The 14,940-nt window shown below is 39.6% G+C and overlaps 1 protein-coding gene across 8 annotated transcripts in view; it reads right to left on the bottom strand.

The window, feature by feature from the left end:
• usp48 (ubiquitin specific peptidase 48) overlaps positions 1-14,940 on the bottom strand; it is a 95,497-nt gene that overhangs the window by 10,258 nt on the left and 70,299 nt on the right. For all 8 annotated transcript variants that reach the window (XM_033047950.1, XM_033047952.1, XM_033047957.1 and 5 more), the window contains exons 18-21: positions 12,283-12,344; positions 8,328-8,438; positions 5,158-5,291; positions 1,656-1,762 (exon numbers count right to left, since the gene is read on the bottom strand). In XM_033047950.1, coding sequence (XP_032903841.1) covers positions 1,656-1,762; positions 5,158-5,291; positions 8,328-8,438; positions 12,283-12,344 — 414 coding nt within the window. The remainder of the gene's footprint in view (positions 1-1,655; positions 1,763-5,157; positions 5,292-8,327; positions 8,439-12,282; positions 12,345-14,940) is intronic.

Genomic DNA, 14,940 nt, shown 5'->3' with positions numbered 1-14,940 from the left:
GGAAAAAAGAGGGAAAGTTATAAAATTCAAAAACAACCTCCAATTAAGATTGTTGGCATCTGTGATACAGACAAGAATAAATACGAGCCTTACCACATAGTTTGAAAAAATGATTTCAAACGCTACTGTATCTCATTTTGCACAGTCATATGGAATACATAGCTCAGGTACCCCAGGGATATTAAAACAAGATTACTAATCCATGTGTTAAATTAGGAATGGGAAAGACTTCTTGGCCGGCTCAACTTGCGTTGAACGTTGGAATATGATTTTCCTGGAGTGGCATGACATGGGTTGCCAATGGACGGGTTGTGGCATGGGTTGTGTCAAGGTAAATAGAAAGAAAAATGTTTGTGCCCAAATATATTACAAATGGAAAATATAAAGATAATCATGGTGACAGCATATTAATTAGTTGTGTTTTAATTAGGAGTCAATTTCATATCATGTGCGCATATATATTCAGTATTCAGTTTTCATTTCCATCTTCTATTTATTGTTCAGTAAAAAAAGTCTGCTCTTCCAAATGTTGCTTTCTACAAAAAAAACATGCACCTTTCAAAGGAACAATTTTCCCCTAAGTGAAATCTGTTTAAATCTAACTTTCAACATTTAACGAAGGTAGACAAAAGTGCTAGGGGAAACTCAGCGGGTGTGGCAGCATCTATGGAGCGTAGGAAATAGGCAACGTTTCAGGTCAAAACCCTTCTTCAGACTGATGTAGGGTGGGGGAGGGGGGGCAGGAAGAGGAAAGGAAGAGGAGCCAGAGGGCTGAGGGAGAGCGGAGAAGGGGAGGAGACGGTGAGGGCTACCTGAAATTGGAGAAGTCAATGTTCATGCCGCTGGGGTATAAACTGCCCAAGCGAAATATGAGGTGCTGCTCCTCCAATTTCCGGTGGTCCTCACTCTGGCCAGGACAGAAAGGTCGGATTCGGAATGGGAGGGGGAGTTGAAGTGCTGAGCCACCGGGAGATGAGGTTGGTTATTGTGGTGTTCGGCGAACCGATTGCCAAGCCTACACTTGGTCTCAACATTTAACAATCTTTTCTTAACTGGCTATTTCACAAAAATATCAATGCATCAGAATGAATCTGGCAAAGTGTGTACAAAGGGAGATACTGGCCTAACCGAATAGGGGCTTGTCAATGGAAGCAAATCTTAGCACGAATACTGGTCACTGGGCATTTTTTTTTAAATTACCAGATTGTTCAATTAAAATCTGAATCAATTGGATTCAGGAGGCAATAATGAACAAATTCCTAACAATTTTGTGAGCAAAATATCATTGAGCTTATCTGGGTCAGTTATAAATTTTCAGCAGTGACATGGCAGAGTATTGTATTAATTCTATTGAGCATTAATCAGGTTTGCTGCAGGTACAAATACACAATTAGTTAATAATTTAATGAATTTCCCAAATAAGCAATTTCCACTGATGCTTCATTTAAACTCTTATCAAAGTGCAAGATTATCAAAAATCTGAGTTCCATATTGCAATTGAACATACACAAATAAGTGCACTGCAAATTACATAAGTATTGTGATAGATCGCACTACCCATTCCTGAGGCTAAAATACAATTTGCTTTCAGTGGAGGCCATTAATTAAGTTACAGGATCCTTTTCAGGAATATAATTTACAAAAAAAATTCTTACCTTTACACTCTCCACTACTTTACGGATATATATCGTGGCCTGAGTATACTCTCTTAAATCCCTCTGCTGTTGGCAAAGTAATCCTTCCCTACATTCTCCACACAGACCTATATGTCAAAAAGAAAAGGAAAAGGCAAATACTTTTTAAACAAAAAATACGCATTTTTGATTTATTTTTTTGATTATTTTCAATAACATATGCCAAGTTAGCGTTCTATATTTTTTAATTAATTTTTCAGACATGGGTATTGTTGGACACAATTATTGCCCACCGTTAAATCCTAAATCTACAAGTCCAAGTAACATCTGGTGAATCCCTTCTGCACTCTTTAAAACTTAATTACATCCTTCCAGTGACCAGAACTCCACACTTCTCCATAGAAACATAGAAAATAGGTGCAGGAGTAGGCCATTCAGCCCTTCGAGCCTGCACCGCCATTCAATATGATCATGGCTGATCATCCAACTCAGTATCCTGTAGCTGCCTTCTCTCCATACCCCCTGATCACTTTAGCCACAAGGGCCACATCTAACTCCCTCTTAAATATAGCCAATGAACTGGCCTCAACTACCTTCTGTGGCAGAGAATTCCACAGATTCACCACTCTGTGTAAAAAATGATTTTCTCATCTCTGTCCTAAAAGACTTCCCCCTTATCCTTAAACTGTGACCCCTTGTTCTGGACTTCCCCAACATCGGGAATATTCTTCCTGCATCTAGCCTGTCCAACCCCTTAAGAATTGTATAAGTTTCTATAAGATCCCCCCTCAATCTTCTAAATTCTAGCGTGTACAAGCCGAGTCTATCCAGTCTTTCTTCATATGAAAGTCCTGCCATCCCAGGAATCAGTCTGGTGAACCTTCTCTGTACTCCCTCTATGGCAAGAATGTCCTTCCTCAGATTAGGAGACCAAAACTGTACGCAATACTCTAGGTGTGGTCTCACCAAGACCCTGTACAACTGCAGTAGAACCTCCCTGCTCTTATACTCAAATCCTTTTGCTATGAATGCCAACATACCATTCGCTTTCTTCACTGCCTGCTGCACCTGCATGCCTACTTTCAATGACTGGTGTACCATGACACCCAGGTCTCGTTGCATCTCCCCTTTTCCTAATCGGCCACCATTCAGATAATAGTCTACTTTCCTGTTTTTGCCACCAAAGTGGATAACCTCACATTTATCCACATTATACTGCATCTGCCATGCATTTGCCCACTCCCCCAACCTATCCAAGTCACCTTGCAGCCTCCTAGTATCCTCCTCACAGCTAACACTGCCCCCCAGCTTCGTGTCATCCGCAAACGGAGATGTTGCATTCAATTCCCTCAGCCAGATCATTAATATATATTGTAAATAGCTGGGGTCCCAGCACTGAGCCTTGCGGTACCCCACTAGTCACTGCCTGCCATTCTGAAAAGGACCCGTTTACTCCTACTCTTTGCTTCCTGTCTGCCAGCCAGTTCTCTATCCACATCAATACTGAACCCCCAATACCGTGTGCTTTAAGTTTGCATACTAATCTCTTATGTGGGACCTTGTCGAAAGCCTTCTGAAAGTCCAGATATAACACATCCACTGGTTCTCCCTTATCCACTCTACTAGTTACATCCTCGAAAAATTCTATAAGATTCGTCAGACATGATTTACCTTTCATAAATCCATGCTGACTTTGTCCAATAAATTCACCACTTTCCAAATGTGTTGCTATCCCATCTTTAATAACTGACTCCAGCATTTTCCCCACCACTCCAAGTGTGGTCTCACTAACGACCTGTACGTGATGTCGCATCTTTGGTACTCGATACCCGTCACAATGAAGTTAAGCATGCCAAACGTCTCTTCACCACCTTGTCCAAATGACCTGCCACTTTTAAGGGGATCACTGTACTCCCCGATCTCTCTATTCTACAGCACTCTTCATGGATCTACCATTTACTAATGGTAACCAAGTCCTACTCTGGTTTGACATACCAAAGTGCAACACATCACACTTGTCAGAGTTAAATTCCATTGCCATTCCTTGGCCCACCTTCCCAACTGGTCTAGAGTGCGTTGTCAATTTAGATATACTTTCTCACTGTCCACTATAGCACCAATTTTAGTGCCATCTGCAAATCCAAATTATTAATTTAGATAACAAACAACAGTAGACACAACACTGACCCCTGCAGCACTCCACTGGTCACAGGCTTCAATCAGAAAAGCAACCGTTCACAACTACTCTGACTGCTTCCTTCAAGTCAATTTTGAAACCTATAAGCTTGCTCACTTTGGATTACATGCCCAGCTATAGAAAAGATTTTCGACATTAACATTAAACTTCCAGGCTAAGCGCATGCAGGATCTTGTCAAAGGCCTTTGTGGAGTCCACATTGGCAATGTCACTGCTCTGATCAGTCCTCTTGTTAGCCTCTTCAAAAAAAATCTATCAAATTTGTGCGACGTGATTTCCCATTCACAAAGACATTATCGAAATGCTGGTAGATCCTGTCCCTAAGAATTCCCTCCAACAACCTTCCCACAACTGACATCAGGCTCACCAACCGGTGAGGCCGGCACGGCTACCGGCTGGAAGGCGCTCCCGTGTGAGCAGCCCGGTGCGGGGCTGAGACGCTGCCGTGTGGGCGGACCGGCTCCCGGCTGGAAGGTGCTTCCGTGGGGGCGGCCCGGTGCGGGGCTGAGACGCTGCTTTGTGGGCGGCCCGGTGCGGAGCGGAGACGGTGCTACGGCGGCGTTCTGGCGGCGGCGACCTGGATCCGGGGCTCGGCCGCGGGCCAATGGAGGACAATGTCGGGAGCTCGCAGGTCACAGGCTGGTGCCTGTTTTCCGGAGCACCCGTTGCAACAGCTGCGGGCAGCTTCGACCACCCCCTGGGCCGCGGAGCTTGAACCGCGGGACTGATGCCATCGCCCGGTGGGGTATTGCCTCGGCGCAGAGGGAGAAGAGGAGGGAAGAGACAGTGACTCTAAGACTTTTGCCTCCATCACAGTGAGGAGGTGTTTGGTGAACTCACTGTGGTGGATGTTAATTTGTGTTTATTGTGTTTTGTTATTATTACATGTATGGCTGCAGGCAACAGCATTTCGTTCAGACTGAAAGGTCTGAATGACAAATAAAGGATTCAATTCAATTCAAAAACCTGTAGTTTCCTGCCTTGTCTTTGCTGCCCCTCAACAACCTCCAGTTTTCCGGATCCTCACTGGTGGCTAAATATGATACAAACGTCTCTGCAAGGACCTCCTTGATTTCTCCCCTGCCTCCACACAGACGACCATGCTGATCTTTAAGGGGACCTATCTTTTCCCCCCTCCACCCGTTTAATATTAATACAGCTGCAGTATCACTTGGGATTTTCCTTTACTTTGCTTTTAGTATTTTCCTTCACCTTGTATCTATGTATTTAAGGTGTAATGTAAATGTAATTTAATGCATAATACACAGTGAAAATGATTCAATCTAAACAATAATTCATGCCAACCCCCATGGGAAATTGTCTTACCAGGAATGGTCTTATATTCTAATAGTACTGTTCCAGTCTCTCCAGTTTTCATCAATTGAATTACTTTAATCGTGTTATCAACAACAAATAATTTGTGGATGATTTCCCATTCACTTGGCCATATCAGAGCTACACTGTGCAAAGGAAGATACAGGTTATTGAATTTTGAACAAATTTCCATCTAAAACAATGAAACATTGAACATTCAAAATTTAAGAGGCTGTGTGGACAACGTTGAACAGTACATCACCCACATTAAAACTCCAATGTCATCTTTGACCTGAAATCAAAGTGGTCATTCATTAAATATACCAGCTATTCACATGAAAGTGGTAAATGTTGTTTATTTTTTTCTTGCTTGTGCAAGTCATTGGCCTCTCCAGATATTTGCAGTCATCTCCACTATTATTGTTTTAATATGTTTCAGCCTCTGCCCCACATAACAGTCTCCTCCCAAAAATGTGTGCCATGTGAAGTGAAAGAAACAAGGAAAGAAATTCATTGTTTGCTGGAGGTAGAATGTTTCTGCCTTTGAGAGAAATTTGGAAACCATAATTTAGTTTAGTTTAGAGATACAGCATGGAAATAGGCCCTTCAGCCCACCGAGTCCGCATCAACCAGCAATCCCCGCACATTAACATTACCTTACACGAACTGGGAATAATTTTACATCAATACCAAGCATCCTCTCTACATCCACTCTAGCTCGGCCTCGATAGGAGATGGATAGGCAACGTGTCAGGTTGGGACAATCTGAAGGATTACTCCAACGCTGTGAATTACTCCAACGCTGTGTTTTTTTTCAACTTTAGAACTTTGTTAATTGAATGGGAGCATTGCAAATGAATAAGCTCAGGGATCCATTAAATTCACGGGGGAAATCAATAGTGCACCGCAATTGTCAACGTAACCTGTAAACACAAGGAACTACAGATGCTGGTTTAAAAAAATAGACAAGGTGTTGGTGTAACTCAGCGAGTCAGCAGCATCTCCAGAGACCATGAATAGGTGATGTTTCGGGTCAGGAACTGAAGATGGGTCCCAACCCGAAATGTCACCTATACATGTTCTCTGGAGATGCTGCCTGACCCGATAAATTACTCCAGCACTTTGTGTTAAGGTAACCTAATGCAGTGTTCTTATAAATTACTTTTATTGAAATGTTGGCACTATTTCCAAGGCCAGGTTAATTGTCTATTCTTAAATGCACTTAAAAAGATAACGGTGAATCAATTTGAACTGCTGGTGTATCATTGGCTAAGGTACTCCTGTAGTGTTTTGGAATAGGGGAATTCGAAGAGGAAGACCCTGTGGTGAACAAGGGGTCACAGTTTAAGGATAAGGGGAAGTCTTTTAGGACTGAGATGAGAAAATCATTTTTTACACAGAGAGTGGTGAATCTGTGGAATTCCCTGCCACAGAAGGTAGTTGAGGCCAGTTCATTGGCTGTATTTAAGAGAGAGTTAGATGTGGCCCTTGTGACTAAAGGGATCAGGGGGTATGGAGAGAAGGCAAGTACAGGATACTGAGTTGGATGATCAGCCATGATCATATTGAATGGCGGTGCAGGCTCAAAGGGCCGAATGGCCTACTCCTGCACCTATTTTCTATGTTTCTATGTGATGTATACCAAAAAAGCAGAGAAACATAAGTGTGAGCATTCAACAGTTTAAACCACCCGAGTGGAATGAATGCCAAGAAAAAACCATAGAGTCAAAATAAAGCAGAAAGGTATATATCATGTGTTGGCCAAGATGGGTAAACTGTCCAGGAACATTTACAGTTTAGAAACAGAATGATTGCATTCACTTGCAATGTTTTACTACACTATAGAGACTATAAATACAAGTTTCCTTCAAGGGCCTGTGCCACTTACGCAATTTTTTCAGTGACTTGCCAGCACCTGTCATAGTCTCAGGAGGTTGTCGAAAATTTTCAAAATGTTGAAAATCCAGCGGCCACCAGAAAAAAGTACGACTCTTTGGGCCACTACTCACGACCATACAGGCGTCACCCCGCGACATAATGTGCGCCCAAGTCAAGCCAAATCCCAGGTCATCTTCTTGTAATGCACATATTCATGCAAATGATCATGAGCATAGACTGACAAAACCCAGTGCTTTGTAGACTAAGCACTTAAGGGACTGTGGGAATCATAAGGAAACAGCTAAAAGATTTCACAATGCAGTGCGGAAAATAGTGTTTGGTACTGTCCAATTTGTGCCACAAGAGACCTTAATGCTGGGATATGACATTAGAACAAAATTTACCAAGTTAAGGAAATAGGTTATTTTGGAGTATTATATGCATTAAGGGTGAAGTACCACAAGCTTTAAGGATGACAGTTTACACTTGATTATGGAAAATCTAAGATTACTGCCAAGGAGAGGGAAGCATGTCCCTAGGAAGCAAGCCTAGAATGAATGCATAGCTCCCAAATTCTACAAACAACAGTACAGTTATTAATTTGGAATTCAATTGGGTTATGGCCAATCCACATCTCAAATCTATCTTTTGCTCCATACTTTTCAATGCCCATAATTAATAAAAAACTATCTTTATCTTGAAAGTTCCACTGATTTTAATGGGGAAGGGGAAGATATTCTGATTTGTACAATTTTTTTGTGAAAACATCTATCTGAATTTACTTCTTAAAAGCTCGCCTTTAACTTTAAGATGATGTCTCCTTGCTTTTGTTTTCTTTTCGTGAGAGATGATAATTTATTAAAATTATCTTCAAAGGGTATTTGAAAAATTTAAACATCTCAATAAAGGAACCCACTAAATCTTCTGAAAGAAGCCAAGGCCATTTTCATGCAATCTACCCTCCTAATTAAAATATCTAAAGCACCAGTGCATTGCCATTAATATGCATTGCACTAAGAAGATTGTTTGAGGAGTACTGCCCAAAATGAACACAGTGCCTCATTGCAGGTCTGATCAAGGCAGGTTACAATTAACACCTAACTTGTACCTTGCATTTCAATCTCTTAAGAATCTCCTTCATATGAAGGCAACCTTTTTCATGTATATGGCGACAAAACAAGTGATGCGATTCACCACTTTTATTAGTTATTAATGGAACATTTAGGAAAACACAAAATATTAGAACCACGAGTTGTCTAAAACAGAATAGGCACATATAGTGCAAATGATGGAGTAAGACTCACTGTTTCGAATCCTCTTTGGTCATTGATTCTGCTGTAAACATGAGGCCTCCATGCGGACAGAGAAGTGCATTGTTGCCCACAGATGATACAGGACTGCATTTCGTTGGCTTCCTTCAGCAAACAGAACCAAATGAAAGTAGACAGAGGAGGGATTTACAGCAATGTAATACACTCTACAGTGAAGGACAACTCTAAATTTAAACAATTAATCAAACTCTAAAATTAAACTGGAAAAATATGCTATTATATTTATTTGGATTTTTGCTTTACATGATGTGCTTCTGCTCTGTAATCTGTACCTGGAGTCAAAGGCATTACATTGAGCACAGCAATACTGGTAGGGCTTTGTAATGCCATCCCTTCCATTTATGCAGAATCATCATGATACTGGGCTGAGGCAACTTAATTATAACCAATACTGGGAAAGCGGACCCTATATTGTTGAGCTCTCACCAACGGTGACAAGTTGCTATCACCATTGGTTCCATTTTGTCAAAGGTTTAAACTCTGGTGTTCAACCACAACGTTCTGAACATTCTTAGCCTTCCTACCTTACACTCAAGGATTCACATTTCATAATTGTAAATTATTTATTATGCCCGTCTTAGATCAAAGCGTTTAACACAAACATTGTGCAACATAATTGATTACGTGCCTCTTTTTCTCATTTATTATGTGTTGCTACCCTTTCTGCTCTTGTAACTTTTTCCCACCCACCAGTTCTGCAGGAGGCCAATAGTGGAAAAGACAATTTCAGTGCTTTACATCTTAAATGTTGACATATATGCTTAGCTGTAAAGAGACTTGTATTCTTTTCCAATTGAACTTTTGTACTATAAGAATTAATTTCAGACAAACTTTCAACCATCATAAATAGCGTAATCAAGTCAGTGTACCCTATGCCACCATATTTGTATTAGAGACATAGGGAATTGCAGATGCTGTATTTTTGATCAAAACACAAAGTGCTGGAGGAACATAGTGCATCAGACAGCTCGTGTGAAGAGAATAGACAGACATTTCAGATTGGGACCCGACTTCAGACTGATCAGCCTGAAGTAAGGTCCCGACCAGAAACGTCACCTGTTCATTTCCTGCATGGATGAGTTTGTTTAGTTTATTGTCATGCTGCCTAAACCGACATGTTCCTTCAGCACTTTGTAACTGCATTAGATTTGGGCTGGATAAATGGCATTCCTTTCCAGAAAGAGATTAATGAACCAGATTGGTTTTGAAGGGAATTTGGTAGCGACATGATTACCGTAATTGAGAAAAACCATTTGCTAAAAAAAAAAAAAAAAAAATTCTGATTATGTTTAAATTTCATTTAAATTCCTTGATGATTGGAGGTATTTGAATTCATATTGCTCAATCAGTACTGCAGGTTCCAATAAACAGATCTAACATTTTAACTACAATATGCCATTGCCCAACTGGGGAGTCTTCTCCAATGTTAAAAACCTGAAATTTCTCTTTCCACAGCATTGCCTGGCACGTTGAGCACAGCCAAATATCCAGAATTTGCTGCTCCTCTATACAGGCTGCATCCAATGCTTACATATCTGACAATATGAAAAACTATCCTGCCTGGATAAGCCAGTCAAATCTGGCCAATTACTGCACCAATAATCTATCCACATCATGAAAGTAATAGAGGATTTTACCAGAGTACTATAAAGTACCCATTTGACCTGCAGTCAATCCATTGACCAATGTGTTCTTTCACTGTGCATTACTAAGGCTGTAGCGAGCTCCACATACGGACAATTACTTGCCAAAGCTGCTTGGGAAAGTCACCTTCTGCAGATTATACTCCACATAGTTAGAAAACATTTTGATTTGGATATACGTGTTCATTTCTTCATGACTGCTGGTCCAAATCATAGAATTCCTTACATGACAGCACGTAGAAGTGCCGACGCCAGAAGGATCGCAGTGGTTAAAGGTGGCAGCTCACCACACCTTCTGAAGGCCAATAAATACTGACATTCTAGCAACACCCTCATTCCATTAATATAAAACAAAAATCACAAGGGTGAGAAAAGAGATTGAGCTGAAACGATAGCTCATAACACTACACTGGGGTAATATATTACTGTCATATATTTACGTGTTGCTTTTACATGCTGCATTCTATTGTGTTTAAAGTACGTTAAATTATTTCATGGAGTAATTAATGACTAATTATCAATGTTTCACTATAAAACAATCTACTTGTGCAATAAAGGTTTAGCAATGTTATTGGATGATTATCAACCAACCTCAATTGGGCTACTCACTTTGCTTGAACATTTACCTGGATATTAATACAAGTAAACTTATCCAAAGTGCAGGAGTAATTAGAACAAATTTTGCCTCTCTCATCATTTGAATACATCTCAGACTGTACATGTGAATTAATTGAGTTCTAAATTAAGTGTCAACATGAACATAAAATAAAAGTCAAGCATGCTTAACTAATCCAATGAAATTCATAAACTAAAAATTGTTTGCCAAGGGTCAATAATTTATAGCTTTTAATTTTAGAAGACATTTAAGAAAGATTTACTTCCGGTTTTTGGAAAGAGGTTAACCAGTCAAATTTCAGGTTATAGCAACAAATTAAGAATCAAGAGGCATAATATGACATATTTAACCATCATTTTAATATATACACATTCTCAAGATTAATCCGAGAACATGATGAGGTATCTTGCCTCCACCTATAAAGTTACATACAGATCAAACTATATTGGCTCTGGGAGTACATTCGAACAGCATAAGATCAATATGATTATAGGCTTATATCTGCTTCTTCCTGCCAAGAGCTCCACTGTCAATTAGCTTTTGAGTTCTCTGCATACCACCGCTCATCGCATGCCCACTCACATTCCCTACATTACAAGCTCAGGTCACTTTCCTTAAACAGGGAAATGCAATTGCTGATGAAGGAATCAATGCGTCACCTGTTCTTCTTCACCGACCCCAAAACCCACCCCATTCTACAACTAATCCATTTTGGATGGGTTCACAGAAGATTAGCTTTAATGAGTCTGGATAGTGAAAGGTCCTAGTTGTAAGAAGTGAGGCATATGCCGATTTATTTCCTTAGAGGGATGAAAGTTTTCGAATCGGTACACGTAACCTAATGTTACAAATTGTTATACATTGGGGACGACATATTAAAACACCTTGCTGAAATTTGCATTTTACAAAATATTTAGTGGAATGAGTTTCCAGTCAATATACAACGACTTAATCAATTATGGGCAAAATAATTATTTGCTTGCAATGACCATGAAAGTGTAGGTAGAATTAAAATAATATCATGGATTCAAGAGCTGAATTCCTCATTGTTTCAAGTGCCACTTTAATTTTTGCAGTGTCTAATTAAGCTTCGAAGCATACAGAAAAATACTGCCTCTAACAAAATCAGAACACTGGGAGCTGATGCGCGATCGAGTCATCTCAGAGTGCATGGGAACTTACACGGGCCTGGAATATCACCTTCAGCACCAAATGAAGCCAGCAATCTGATTTAAAAAAAAAAGCCCATTGACGAACTAACGCAAAACAAAATGGCTTGCAAAATGAGAAATCTGCAGCAATGGCTCTGACAGAATTTTCATAGCAAGTTTGTAGACTTAAAAAAAAATTTTCAAAATAAGAATTGCAATTCTGTCAATTTTAACTTTGTTGAAAAGAGAAAACCCAAGGTGTACTCCTTGACCAAAATGCATTGTATGGGCTAAGACAAAGATGATGCTCATGCATCCCTTTGGGTTTTGCTGTCTCTTTGCTGAGTTGATTAATGGAAAAAAATATTTTGAGATAGAAATGATACCATTCCAATTATTAAAAAACACAAAAGTTATTTTTCCATCTTCCAGCAACAGAGTTTAGAAACTCAACTGATTCCATCAAACAGACACATAATATTTAAATAATACAGCAGAATGGATATTAAAAAAGTCACCTGATAAACTTCTTCCATTCTTCAACAAAAAACTGGGAAACAACATAAAGAACATCAGTCTCCTGGAAAACAAATTAAGGAACTGTAAATATCAAAATTTACTAGGTTTTGTTATTTAATCAGGTCAGCCAAAAAAGTTTTTCTATTCACCTTTGGAAAGGGAACTGAGACTACATTTTAATAAAAACAGTTGCCATAATGATTATAAATATTTAAAAATATATTCTTTAGTAATACTTTGCCTCTGATCAATCTTATTGTTAATACTTTTATTCTTCCCGAAAACCCACAGGTATCCTGGTTGAACACAATACTGTGTTATTTACCAAAATTGCTATAAATTCTCAGATCAGGTAACATCTGTGGCGAGCAAAACAATGTATTGGTATTGGTGACGATCAGAACTCACGATGAGAATAAAAAAGCTAGAGCCAGTCCTTTACTGGATACTTGAGTTATCTCGGAACAACCAATATACATGAACCACATTTACTACATTTAAAAATGGTTTAAAATTGTCCTTCAGTCAATGCAACGACAATCAGTTTTCCATTCCAGAGTGTTTTTTTTTTACTTTGTGCTCACTGATATTCAAATAGGGAAGCTACAATGAAAAAGTTATCCACGATGGCATAGAAGTGCAGCAGTAGAGTTGCTGCTTTACAACACCAGAGAACTTGGTTCGATCCTAACTACGGGTGCTGCCTTTATGGAGTTTACATCACATGGATTTTCTCCGGGTGCTCCAGTTTCTTCCCACACTCCAAAGATTTGTAGGTTAATTGGCTTCGATAAAATTGTAAATTGTCTCTCATGTGTAGGATGGTGTTAGTGTACAGGGTGATCGTCAGTCGGCACAGACTCGGTGGGCCAAAGGCAGAACTGCCAAGTTTTGACAGACCATTTCAGTATTCTTGTACCTGAAAATCAGTATTTTGCTGAGGAAATCAGTACTTTTACGCTGTGCCATTTTGCTGATTTATTTTTTATGTGCAGTCATACCCATGTAAGAGTACAAGAATGCATAACTTTGCTACCAATTGACATGTCTTCTACGCACCTTACTTGACAGTGCAATTATTTCCATCTCTTTGTAACTGCTGTTTGAACGGCAGCTTCCTGCTTTTAGCACCAGATGATGATGTAGAAGCCATTTTGGGCCTCTCCCCCTCTCCATCTCCTTCCTTTTTTTCTCCCTCCCTCTTATTCCCTTCCTCTCCCTCTCCTCCCTCCTTTTCCCCCACCTCTCCATCCTCTCCCTCTCTCTACCCCTCTCTCTCTCCATCCTTTCCTCTCTTCCCGTTGAGCCCACCCACCGTTCTGTAAAATCAAGGCCAATCCCAATGTAACTGCAATCCCACTGGTAACCTTTCACCACTAGACTTATCCAGAATTCTACCACTGCCTGAAAAACAATCAAAGGCACAACTACCACTGAGAAAGAGAATTCCAAGGACTCATTGTTATACGAGAATTTTCCTGAACAGTCTGTGACCCATAAAGCCCATTGCGCTATGTTTAAAGCCCATAGCGATCCAGCTGATAGCGCTATTTTTAGAACCCATAGCGCTGTAGCCAACAGCTCTTTGTTTAAATTCCCACGCATTAAACTGACAGCGCTCTGTTTAAACCTGGAGCGGGACAGGCAGCGACTCTGGAAAGAAGGATTGGGTGACGTTTCTGGTCGAGACCCTACTTCAGACTGAATTGAACTCCATATTTAAAATCCGTATTTAACAACACAAAACCGTACATCCGTATTCTAATCGCATTTCCGTACAAAATACCGAAAATCCGTACTACTAGGCAGCTCTGCAAAGGGCCAGTTTCTATGCTGTATCTCCAGTCTAAAACCTTGAAAAGTTCTCTTTGTAATGTTCAAAAAATCAAATCAATTCGCATTAAAACCTCCTCTTTGCAAAACAGAACCTCGCTAACCTTTACAATCATAACATTTTTCAAATTTTCACAAGGTGATGACTTAATTTTACATTAGAAAATTATATATATACACAAGACCAATTTTGCACACAATTTTCAAATGAAAGAATTAACACCTTTTTTCCTAATATGCAGGAAGTCATATGATCATTTCAGTCCCTTCCTGTACCATGTTTAAAATGCATAAGTTGACTTATCATACATTGGATAATGCAGAGCCAAATTGACATTAATGTCAAAATGCAATACAGCAAGATTTTAAGAATGAGAGGTTTCCCAACAATCAACATTAAGTTGCATATAAACTGGTCTTTGAAGGATGTTGCAAAAGCATTTGTTGTGACTTTAAACTTGATCTATACTACAACACCTAGTGACTAGAATGATAAAGTTCATATAAATTCTGTTATTACTAGAGCCAGGATGTTTAGGTGCTAAAAAACTCTGAAATAGGCAGGCAAAAAGGCATAATAAAATTGCAAAAAAGGCATGAAAAAGACACAATGACAAAAAAAGGCATAAAAAGGCATTTATTTCCACCCTCAAAATATGGTTAAAAATGATAATATAAAGGTATTCTACATTAAATGACCAAAGTTGCCTGGTTGCACATAATTACAAGCAATTTTTTCAAATTATCTGGTGTTAAATTATGCCGCCTCTCAGACAGAATATGCTTCAGTTGTGAAAAACTAATTTCTACCTCAGCTGAGGTCA

This window comes from Amblyraja radiata, chromosome 31, assembly GCF_010909765.2.
Source record: "Amblyraja radiata isolate CabotCenter1 chromosome 31, sAmbRad1.1.pri, whole genome shotgun sequence".
NCBI classification, from domain to species: Eukaryota; Metazoa; Chordata; class Chondrichthyes; order Rajiformes; family Rajidae; genus Amblyraja; species Amblyraja radiata.
This window is presented reverse-complemented; position numbering and strand designations above follow the sequence as displayed.